Source organism: Lissotriton vulgaris, chromosome 5 (genome assembly GCF_964263255.1).
Source record: "Lissotriton vulgaris chromosome 5, aLisVul1.2, whole genome shotgun sequence".
Lineage (NCBI taxonomy): Eukaryota > Metazoa > Chordata > Amphibia > Caudata > Salamandridae > Lissotriton > Lissotriton vulgaris.
In genome coordinates, this window is record NC_141693.1 from 871,123,970 (window position 1) to 871,136,747 (window position 12,778).

The 12,778-nt window shown below is 45.8% G+C and overlaps 1 protein-coding gene across 3 annotated transcripts in view; it reads left to right on the forward strand.

The window, feature by feature from the left end:
* POLR3A (RNA polymerase III subunit A) overlaps positions 1 to 12,778 on the forward strand; it is a 319,330-nt gene that overhangs the window by 295,201 nt on the left and 11,351 nt on the right. For all 3 annotated transcript variants that reach the window (XM_086922444.1, XM_086922446.1, XM_086922445.1), the window contains 2 exons: positions 383 to 547; positions 9,426 to 9,557. In XM_086922444.1, the coding sequence (XP_086778570.1) occupies positions 383 to 547; positions 9,426 to 9,557 (297 nt within the window). The remainder of the gene's footprint in view (positions 1 to 382; positions 548 to 9,425; positions 9,558 to 12,778) is intronic.

Sequence of the window (12,778 nt, forward strand, 5' to 3'; positions counted from 1 at the left end):
ACACATGGCCTCTCGGGTGCTGTAATCTGAAGACTAAAGGGTTGCAAAAACTATAGGCATCACATAAGGGTTATGTTGTTCTATGTAGGATGTACAGTTGTCCTAGCACATGCACACACCTAGCATAGGGTGGTACTCCATTATTTGTCTTTCCATGTCACTAGTGCCAGAATGAGTTCATGTATCTTGCACGCACTTTTCACGTAGTCCAGATGGATTGCAAAGTACAGTTAGTTTCTTACCATATATAGTCTGTGACCAATCTATACTATTAATTACATGCTCCACCTTTGTAAACCATGTACTGCTCTTGAAGATATTTGTGTTTTTATAATAATAAGAATGTTAAATACCAATCTTTGCATTCTCCCGTCAATGATAGGTTGTGGTTCAAGGCATTCCTGAAGTGTCGCGAGCCGTCATTCACATTGATGAGCAGAGCGGAAAGCAGAAGTTCAAGCTGCTGGTGGAAGGAGACAACCTGCGTGCTGTGATGGCCACGCACGGCGTGAATGGAGCCAAGACCACATCCAACAACACCTATGAGGTACTGTTGCATACCTCCAATGAACCTCGGTTATCAGTTTTCCGGCATGCTTTGGCTCTGGGGTAAGGGAAACATTACAACAATCAAAAAAAGTGATTGTCAAAAACTGTGGTTAGTAATTTAGGATACCCTTCCCTTTCTACTTAGAGAGAATTTCGATTCAACCACCGTTAACTATGGCACAAGCATCAGGCAGTCAACAGATAGGGTGTATGTTTACTTCAAGCATTGCCAATAATTTTAAAGGCAAGAAAGCAACACAGTACAGATCCCAAACTCATTTAGACAAAACGTTAATGAGCCATTACACATGACAATCATTTAAATAGGTTGAAGAACTGGAGATTTGAAGTTTTAGGGCAAAAAGCAAACCGAGAACTACAGTGCAATGAAAAAAAACAACAGTTTGCTGTTGACCAGGACCATGGCACAATTTCAGTCCGACTGCGATGGAGTGGAGGCCGATTACTCCAAACAGGTTGCCCCGGTTATTTATTTTACCTTCCGACTTACTATCCAACTTCTGGGAAAGTTCCTTCTGGTTACATTTGCAGTCCCTACCTCTTCAGGGCTGGATTCTGGGACCAGGTTGCACCCCATCCAGGTCTCTGGCAGGGTCCTGTACGCTGCAGTCAGCTGTGCCTTCTTGGAGTTACAAATCCTTCTGCATTTTGCATCTGTGAAGCAGATAAACAGGAAGCCAATCACTTTGGCCATGCAGCCCATGGAGGGCACGTCCAGTCCTTGTGGTGTGAGCAGCAGGCGAGAGACTTCTTTCATCTGGCCGAGCCTTTTTGTGGATGGAGTCCTCCTAGGAATGTTCTGAGGAGGTGGTGGTTGAGGTGTCAGAAATATTCTGTGCGCTAGCCAGTGACTGAATAAATTATGTCAACCAATCCTATTTTCTCACAGTCCCTCCATGTCTTTTTGTAGCACTTACTCTTTATTTGCCTTGCGGTAAATTACCCAGAGTTCCTGCTACATCATGGCAGACCCTTTCCGCCACTGTACGAAAGTGCCTCTTTTTTCATGGTCACTTTCCACTTTTTGATCCTAATGCTTATGATTATGACTTTGATAGTTCACTGAAGTCTGCTGCCCAGACCCCAGTTCCTTCTCCTAAAACTGTTATGTTTGTCTTCGTAATCTCAAATTGGCAAAATCTTTACCCCCTTATAAGTCCCCAGTATATGGTACCAGGAGTACCCAAGGCATTGGTGGTAAAGGGGTTCCCAGGGCTGCAGCGTGATTTTGTGCCACCCTGGACTACCCATGCAAACTCCTGATAGCAGGTTTGCTACTGTAGACTGCAGTAGAAGTGCAAATTGCTCGAACTCGACTGTGCCCTCATCATGTGTGGCACAGTCACATACACTGCCTTTTATGTATATAAGGCTCTCCTAAGGTAGGCCTCCTCAGCCCAGGAGGCAGGGTGAATTATATTAAAAGTGTGGGTATGTAAGGGCAAGCGAAAATTTCCCTATCACAGCGTTTTCAATTGACACTGGCTCTCTATATAGTGCACTAAAATGAAGTTGGCTCTTCAGAGTCAAATGAGGCCCAGATTGGTATACAGAGGAAAAGGTAGATGATACTAACGCTCTATTAGTTGTAGTGTGGGTGAGCAGTTAGGCTTGAGCAGTTAGGTCTATCAGAGGGTAGTGCTAAGCTTTTTTTGTACTTAAAGGCAATAAATGAGACACACACTCAAGAATAAAACTAAGGGGGTGTGGCTAGCCGCAAAGAGAAATGGCTGTGCATTAGAGCGGCTCCGCCGGATTACCCTCAATGAGCCCGCAATATCTGATCAGTACATCCGTAAAAGACACAGATGGGGGGCTGTCCGGACTCTGTGTAGGACATGAGCTCTGAAAACGTCCTGCAAAGCGGGACCCAGTCAGAAGTAAAAGGGCGGCCCTAGAGGAATGAGCCTGGCAGTGATCCCCGGCCTTGCGTAGCGGCTGACTTTTATGAGCGCCGCGGGGCTAGCTACACAGCAGGCTTGGAAGGCAGGGAAGCGAGTTGGGTGGCGGCCCTGGTAAGATGTCGCTAACCTGGAGTGATGGCAGCAGGAGTGGAATCACCATGCTCTAATAGAGCCTTGAAAATATGACTGCACACCAGAGCTGATCTCCAGAGGGGCTTAGGTTCCAGTGAGGTGTGTCAAGCAGGGCTCCAATTGTGGCTGAGAGGGAGACCCAGTCACAGACAAATAGGAGCCCCCACAGACCGAGGAGGGCCCTGACAGTCACAAATTTTGCCTGCCCCTCATGAAACCCCCCTCTTCTCTCTCTTAAGTAAAGAACTAACCTGTAGGCACTGAAAATACAGAGAGTGACAGGTGGGAGGAGGGGGATCGGTCAGACAGCACGGCACAAATTAGAGTCAACTCACTGCGGGGCACCACAGATTGAACCAGCAAGTGCCTGAGATTGACCAGCTGGGGGACCCAGGAACTGGAAATCCGACAGGCTGACAGGCAAGCATCATCAGGCCTGGGCAGGCGGCGGAGAGTACTACTCTTGGGGTCACCTGATATTGGAGGACAAAACCAGCAGGAGCATGTGGAACCATTAATGATGGGGAAAGGGCCCTCGCTCCACGCAACAAACTAAACTGGACAAATACACCCTATCAAAGGAAGCAATGACAGGACCCGGGAAAATGACAGATGGCCTAACAAATACAGCGTTGCCTTCATCAGTAGCACATGAACCTATGCTACAAGATATTATCACAGCTATCCAGGGGGTCAAGACGGACCTCACTGGAAAATAGATTCAGTGACGACGGAGGTCTCCCTGTTGAGGGCGGACATACGAAATATGGGATCCCGAGAAAGTGAGGTGGAAAGGATCATGGCCAGCCTGGCAACAGATTGCAAAATCCTACAAAAACAGGTCAGTAAATGACAGGATGTGACCAGACAGTTGGAGGCCAAGCTAGAGGACGAGGAAGAGCGCTCCAGGGGGTACCAGAAAAAGTGGAGGGGACAACAGTGGACCTATTTGTGGAAGAACTAATAACCAAAATGCTTCAACCAAGGGGGCTATCCAAATACTTTTCAGTGGAACGGGCGCACTGTGTTCCGGGCACTCTACCATAACCGGGAGCACCTCCACACCCTATAATAGCAAATATTTTCAACTTCTGAGACAGGGATGTGATATTGCAGACTGCTCGGAGTGCCCCGCCGCTCAAATTTGAGAACTCCACCATTACCTTTTTCCTGACTTCACACTAAAGGTACAACGGCAACGACGGAGGTGAAAGCAGTTTTACGGGAAAAAGACATCAAATACTCCATGCTCTTCCCTGCAACGCTCAGAATAGCCTTGGATGGAAAGGTTTGGCGCTTCGCGACTCCCGGGAGGCATGGGACTAGCTCGATGGTTGGAGGATGGCAGGAAAAGCCTGGGGTAAAAAACAGAGATGCAGACGAACTGACCAACGACCCAACACGGCTCGCCCCACATCAAAAGGAGGATCCATCACGGAGCTCGGATCCCTCATAGAATGGCAGGGAATGACTATAACCATTGGGTCATCACAAATAAACGCACATGTCCACTGAGTGACTTGAGCACAGACATTGAATGGAGATACCGAGAGCAGAGGAAGTGGGGGTATTATGGACAGAGACTACCTACACAGCTAAGTTAATGTTTAGTCAATTATAAATGATCTATAGGACCGCCTTATGATATGGGATATGTTATTTTACACTTGATCGATAAATGAGGGACTGAAGGGGCGTCCGGTGGGGGCACACGTGGCCAAAGCCCACCTGATTTACTGTATTATTGTTATAGGGGCGAAAGGCGCTCTGCAAGTTAGGGGGTGGAATGTTGTGAACCCACTGTGCAGGTTAGCAGAGAAGGGGGTACTTTGATGTTGCATTAGGTTAAGCAGCCAAGTTCAAGGTGGCATTGTTTTACAGTTACCCTTGATGTTCAGCTTCGCAAAAATGAAGAATTGGAGAGGGGAGACATACATCTACTAGAATCGATACGTGTCCACATGTCCAACATACCACATGACAACAAGGGGTGAAAAGACAGGATTCCCAAACCTACCTACAGGGCAAACACATGCCAGCGCAGATCTGAGAGTATTGACCTGGAATGTTAACAGCCTAGGCCACAACAAAACCATATAATGGTATTGCAATATCTCCGGCGACACAATCTGAACATACTATTGTTACAGGAAACGCACTTAAAAGGTAACAATTACAAAGCTCTGGATAGGGGCGGCTATAAACTCCTAGCACATGTAGGGTTCACGCCTGGATCACGAGGAACAGGGATCCTGGTGCGGACCGCACTTCCCTTTAAACCGGGCAAGGTATGAGCGACAAGATGGCCAGATATGTGGCGCTGACAGGGGTCTGGAAGGGAAAGGTTATCAACATAGGCTCAGTATACATACCACCAAGACTCCACGCTTACACTATGCCAGCCATCAGCGCACTATTGCTTAAACTATCAATAGGCATCTTGATTTTGGGAGGTGACATGAATGCTACAATGGACCCCATAAAAGATAGAATATCAACCTCAAATTGGGAAATGTATATACAGAACCCCTGAGAGCATTCACAGAGGCCCTCGGATTACTAGACTTATGGAGGGAACATAACCAGAGGACAGACAATACACGTTCTACTCAGAACCCCACAAGAGATATTCTCGTTTAGACTACTTCATGGCTCATTCCACGACAGCAGGTTGGTTTAGGGGGTCAACTCACAAGGCAAAGGGCATATTAGATCATGCGCCAGTGGTGGTACACATGAAGGTACCACACCACACTGCCACTAAGACTAGACCCTTGGCTCTTCAAAGATAAGCAGCTCAGAGAAAAAGTGAGCGAACGGACACAGCAATATTACCAAGAAAATGTAGGCACTGTAGACTTGGCATGCATAGTGTGGGAATCCTATAAAACAGTGATTAGAGGGTTGAGCAAGCTATAGCTGGAGATAAAAAGAAGGGACAGAGGCTCCAGTATGACAATATAGAAACTGAGCTGGCCCGACTTGCAACAAAAGACAGAAATGCGGGGGACTAGACGCCAAGGTTAAACACCAGATCTGACTCAAGCAGTAGGAGCCGAGTGACATTGCAGAGGGGAAGAGCATGGCACAGGCCAAAGTGACCCAGAAAAGATCGTACATTATGAGAGCATGTATCAGTCTACCACAAATAGAACTGGACCAGACTGCTGATTTCCTCCGAGAGGCTAGACTTCCCACACTATCCCCAGACAAGCAGGCAGATGTAGATAAAGACCTAACTGTGGAAGACTTAGGGTGAGCTATTAGAGCCTTGCAGACGGGAAAGGTGGCCGGACCTAATGGCATTCCAGCCAAATTATACAAAGGGGTTGGAACTGTTATGGCACCGCATATGCTGCATATGTACCAACAGGCACTAGAGTGAGGTATCCTCATAGAGAATCAAAGGATGCCCACTATTGTGGTTATTCGGAAAAAGGGTAAACCACTGACAGACTGTAACTCATACCGTCCGATATCACTGCTTAATACAGAAGCAAAAGTGCTGGCAAAAGTATTGGTGACTAGATTAAGTACAGTAATAACATCCATAATACACCCTGATCAATCCGGTTTTAGGCCGCATAGAGGCACCCGGCTTAATCTACAATGGTTATCTGGAGTAATCCATTTTATGAAGCAAAAGCCAGAAGACGCGTCGCTCCTGTCATTAAAGGCCTGTATGGCGTTTAATAGCATCAAATGGCCATACCGATTCGCAGTGCTAGAACGACTGGGACTAGGCCCAAAGTTTTGTGCTTGGGTCCATCTCTTGTATATCAACCCACTAGCCAGGGTGAGAGTAAATGTGGTGACATCGCGGCCAATAACCCTACACAAGGGTACAGGGCAGGGTAGCCTGCTATCCCCAATGCTTTTTGCATTAGCCTTGGAATTCCTAGCGGCGTGGGTCAGAGGTGACCGACTGATAAAAGGGATACTGGGAGGGAACGACCGGGATGAGAAAATATCACTGTATGCAGATGATATATTAATATACATCACAAACCCAAAGTCATCGACAAGATGAATACTTCACATATTCCAACTATTTGGGGGATACTCTGGTTATCAGATCAATTGGGATCACTCTTCTTTATGCTGGCGGTAACGGCGCCGGCATTGCATCCAGTGCTCGAGCCCTAGAAATAAAAGACGAATTCAAATACCTGGGAATTGCGATCCAAAAACAGGCATTGAATTCCTAGAGGACAACATATTCCCACAAATAGACCGTCTTTGAAATGTAGTACACTGGAGACAGTTACCACTGCCTCTTATAGGATGGGCTGCACTGTTTAAAATGATTGCTCTACCACGATTCCTGTATGTTTTGCAGAATACACCATGTAGGGTACAACCAGACTTCTTTGCGAAAAGTAGTCCGTGAAATTAGATTACTGTGAGATGGGGGAAGCCCTAGGATAGCCTTACACTTATTACAGAGGGGAATGTTTGAAGACGGACTGCCCATTCCTGACATCAAAAATATTATTGGGCAGCACAGCTAGTCACGATTAACGCATGGGTCTTAAGGGACGAACCCCCATACATGGTAGATCACCACTTGATGGGTAAGAGATGATATCCAGCGGTGTTTTTTTTAAAAACTGAGGGGTACCCAACTACCACCACATACTCAAACAGTGATAAATATATGGCGAGAGGCAACACAATTCCTGGGATGGGAGGGGAAGCCTACAGGAAGGACTTCGCTGTGGGATAGTGACCTCCTAAGGGAAACTAGGTGGACTAAAGGGTTTTAGCTAGTGGAAACTACTGGATATTAACTACTTAGAAGATGTATGGAGGGGACAAAAGATGATTGAATTTGAAGAATTAAAAACTGAATACAAAATATCTGATACCGAATAATATAGATATATCCAGCTGAAGCACTCACTGCGATGCCACATCTCAAACGGCGAACATATAGTGGAATACGCTACTATTGGACCCTATAATTGATAAGGCTACTTCCCTCACTTATAACAAAAAAGAATGAACACACCAGTCCAAATAGTTTGAAGGGGCTACTCCCGCCCCTTCAAGATTACCCATCCATCCATGCCTCAAGTGTACGATCGGCTGACTGAGGATCATCTTGCCTTAGTCCACAAGGAAGTCAAAACTCTCTTGGCCAAAGGAGCTATAGAGAGGGTTCCAGGGCAAGAAATAGGCTGTGGCTGTTACTGCTGCTATTTTCTGGTCCCAAAGAAGTACGGAGGTCTTCATTCTATCCTCTACCTCTGAACCCTCCACTTCTTCCTCAAAAAGGAGAAGTTTAAGATGCTCACCCTAGCTTAGATCCTTTCTGCCCAGGACCTGGGAGACTGGATGGTAGTGCTGGACTTGCAGGATGCCTATTTTCCTATCGTGGTCCTGCCTGCACATCATCACTACCTGCGGTTTACAGTGGGCCACAAACAATTTCAGTTTGCCATGCTTTTGCCTCACCAGTGATCCTTGGGTGTTCACAAAGGTGATGGTGGTGGGCGTAGCTCATCTGCAGAGATCACGGTTCCAGTCTTCCCCTATCTCGGCGACTGGATGTTGAAGGCGGGCTTGTTCCAAGCAGTCGTCGCCCACCTCCAGACTATGGCGAACCTCCTGCATTCACGGAGGTTCTCTATCAATGTGCTGAAGTCGCAGTCAAACACTCCCTTTCATTGGAGTGGTTCTGGACATGGTGCAGTTTTGGGTCTATCCTACCGGAGAGGATCAGGATATTCAGGCAATGATACCGATGTTTCAGCCACTATCCTGGAAGTCAGTGAGATTGACTCTGAGGCTATTGGGCCTCATGGCCTCCTGCATCCTGTTGGTGACCCCTGCAAGATGGCACATGCGGGCTTTGCAGTGGGACCTGAAGTTCCAGTGGGCACAGCATTGAAAACATCCCACCGACCTAGTTCAGATATCAGAGGGCACTGCAATAGACCTGCAGTGGTGGCTGACAAACCGCGATTGGGTCTGAGGCAGACCTCTCTCCCTTCCCAACCCAGATCTCATAGTAATGACAGACCGGCACACAGGGGTACTGCTAAGAAAAATCTTCCAGAACCTGCCTGTCGCATGGAAGTTCAAAGGTAAGGAATCTGAGGCTAGATCATGTCTCTATCAGATAAGGCGTTACTGAAGGTATGTAACTTGTCCATCACGTTTACAATTACACCATCCAGGTGTAATCACAATAAAGAATTACATTTGGGTAGTGAATATTTTCTTTTGATTAAATATGCATGGGTTCACTGTGGGCTTTTATCTTTGTGGACACCTGCAAAACCTGGTGAGCATCTACAAACGTGCACGTTTATGGGCATTCACAAATTATTTTAGAAAAAGATTCCTTCTCAGAAAACCGTTGGATATGTGCAACTGTTGCTTACTCCTTGTAGGAGTAAAAATAATTTTTAGTGTAGGAAATTAAATGGAACGCACTGAAGAATAGTGAGGAAGGGTTTCTCCTCCATCTATTTAAAAAATAAAGCAATTGGCAAGAATGCAATTATACATTATATTTTCCCCATCAAAAGCGCACCTGTTATGTTTTCTGAATGTTTTAATGTAAGTAATGTTAGAATACTCTTGAGAAGCTGCAGCAGTTGCGAGGAGCGCAATGATGATGATGAAAGAAATAAGAAAAAAGGTAACCACATTCCTGAAGTACAGTCATAGTTATTGCTAGGTAGGTTTCTGGGCATCTGCTTTGTACTCTAGTATAAGAGTGGGAATGACCAAGTGTTTCTGTTCCTTGTGTTTTTGGTGTTGTCTTCCCTTTAGGCTCTCTTTCATAATATTGTGTTGCTGCCTCCTCAGGTAGAAAAGACGCTGGGCATCGAAGCTGCGCGAGCCACCATCATCAATGAGATCCAGTACACCATGGTGAACCACGGCATGAGCATAGATCGCAGACATGTCATGCTACTTGCTGACCTGATGTCCTACAAGGTAGGAATGGCGTTGTGCCTGTTAACACTCTTGTTCATCACTCATGTTTCAATGCTCATAGCAAATATTAATCGAAATACACCAAGTAAATAGAAAGGGGGCGGGGAGGGGTTCACATACCCTGGAAGCAAAAGGGATAGTAGCTCAAATTTGGACCACGTCTGATTCCTTTCCATCTCTCAATACATCAGGCTTCCATTTAAGTCAAACATCCTGAGGAATGAAGGTACAATTTTGCATCTCATGCTAGATTCACTCTCATCTAAAGTGTTCCTTGAGATCCTCAACCGTTGACAATGATGGTCGCTTTGGAACTATAACCAGAGGCCAGGAGATCATTAATTAGAAGATATTAGGAAGTAGTTTAATCATGTCTACGAGTGGTAGACGTGTTCCCTCCATCAATCTTTCTAACTATTCAACTAATCTGATAGGACTGAAAGTTCTATGCAAAGGTCTATCTTCTGTATCCACCAACAAAAATTAATTTTATTCTACTCAAATTTTTTAAAGATCTATTCGTTTGAGATACTTCTCCACACGAGATGATACTGATCAAAAATTTGATGTGTCTTGCTTACATTGTTCCTAAACTTTTTTGCACCCTCTCCCTACTTGTCCAAAGAAATCATTACATTTGAAATTGTCATTTTGTCTGAAATAATGACAGTATTCAGCTCTCCCAGATATGTCCAATTCAACCTGTCTAAACTTGCAAACACTATCAAAACATGCTAATAGTGACAAAGGCACAGATATTTGGGGAGGAATAGTGATCCAAAACATGGCGGACTATGATCAGGAATTTACAAAATCAATATTACTACAAAATGCTCCAATAGGATCCTACGACCAATATTTGTAAAGAAATTCATAATCTGACCAAATAATTTGAATGTCTCAACTAAGCTGACCTCTCCATCCCAGCCATATATATTCTGCCAAAAATGCATAAGAACAGTTCAAAACCTCCCAGTAGAATATTTGTAGCCGGATTTGATTCCATTTAAAAACCTCTGGCAGTATACATGGATTTTTTTCATTAAACATAGTACTAAAAACACATTCATTTAACAGGGACAGTATGGCAGTCATCAATGAAATAGGCTTTCCCTTTGATAATATTGTGGAACTATTAGTCACCTTGGACATCGAAAGCCTTTATATTAACATTCCACAGACTGATGCTTTGTCATTCAAACCACCCTAGAAAATCATATAAGCCTCATCAAATACCAACTGAATATGTGGTAGGCTGTGCAGCTCTGGAATTACGTTGCAGCTACTTTATCTGCAAGGAACATTTTTATGGACTGATTAAAGACATCATGATGGGGTTCAATTTCTGTCACAGATATAGCCACCTTGTATGTGGCTTGCCTTCAAAGGTGATACAAATATGATATTAATAAACCATTCAAAACAAATATTGGAAAATGGCTCAGATACAGACTATATTCTTATAATTTGGCATGGATCCTTAACAACTTTGAAATCATTTCATAACTGGTTTACTACTAAGAACAGTCAACTTTATTTCACCTTAGAATCCTCTGACCATAAAATTATGTTCGAGGCATATGAGCTGCAGATTGTACACTGTGCAGAGATCGCCACCTAGTGTTGGGCCCGGATGTTTGCAGTTTGTTGTTGTCCTAAAAGGTTCATTGGAAGTCATGAGTTCGGTGACTCCTCCTTTGGACCACATTGCTCATGGGCATCGGCTCCATTACCAGATTGGATTTTTTCCGCCATCGGGCTCGGATGTGATTCCTGCGCTCCGGTTTGGAACCAAATTTCCTTCGGCGCGCAATCCTCACCCAGTTCGACGGTATTGTTTCGATCGCGCTTCACATCGACGCGATTCTCTACCACTTCGAAGTCTTCGATTCCGGTCTTCGGCGAAGGCCTTCGGGTCTACCTAGGCCTCACTTTCTGGCTCATGGAAAGTACGCCATTCAAAAAGTGTCCTCAATGTGGGTTGAAGTTTCCCCACACCGACCTACATGAGGTGTGCAACCTTTGCCTTTCACCGGAGCACGAGGCCAAATACTGTTCAGCGTGTGCCTCATTCCGCTCCAAGAAGACCATTCGGGACCGACGAGCTCGTAGAACTATGGCTCGCTGGTCAGCTTCGATTCCCGAAGACATCTTCGAAGAGGGCGTTGGCGTGCCAGAACACCAGCACGCCGAGGAGAGTATCGGATCCTCAGATGCCGAAGACTCCGACGTCGAGGAAGTCACTCCAGCTCAACGGGTCATAAATAAGACCGTTGACCCCACCCCTTACTCGACACCCTCAAAAAAGGCTTCGGTCACACCCTCGCCTTCGGGCTCGGGTGCACACCGAGAGACTGCTTCCAACGCCCCGCCTTCGGGCCCGGCAAAGAAGCCCATTAATCCTTCAGGCGGCTCGGGCTCGAGCCAGCCTTTTTCCGGTGCTGACCCAGTACCGACACCGAAAGAAAAAGACAGCTTCCTGTTCCACGTCGACCGTTGCTTCGACACCCAAGCACACGGCGCCGAAGACTGGCAGTGGTTCATCGATGCCGAAACCGCACTCGGAGCCGAGTAAAAAATCAACCAAAGCTCCAGATTCACACGCATCGGAGCCGAAAAAACTCTCGGAATCTAAAAGATACTTCGAAGGGGCACACTCCTAAGCCAGCTACCGACTCGGTGCCTAAAAAACCTATAGAGCCGAAAATTTCAACACCAAAGGATCTGCCCTGCTCACAAGAACTTTTTACACCGGATCCACAGCAAAAAACTCTTGTAAAGGATCCTAAAACTGGACAATTGACTCTCAGCTCCAAGAAGAGACCAATTGAGGCGCCATCCCCTCCTCCCCCTGCAAAGAAGAGAGACTTTGCAACTTCTCCATTAAGGGTCCCTTCTCCACCACCTCCCCATACTGTTCCTCCTCCACCACATCATTCACGTACACCATCTCCTAATCCATACGATGATGTACACACAGATTCTGATTATGAAGTTGGGAGTGCACATTACCTAGCACAGACTAATAGTCCCCCTCAGTCACCTAATCCATGGGATGATTACAACACCCATGATGTGCCTTACGTCCCACAAGATGATGTATACCCTTCCAGACCTTCCCCACCAGAGGACACCATAGGTTTTAACGTACTATTCCAAAGGGCTGCACAATATCATGGGGTGGACTTACACACTGATGCAGTGGAGGAAGACTTCCTATT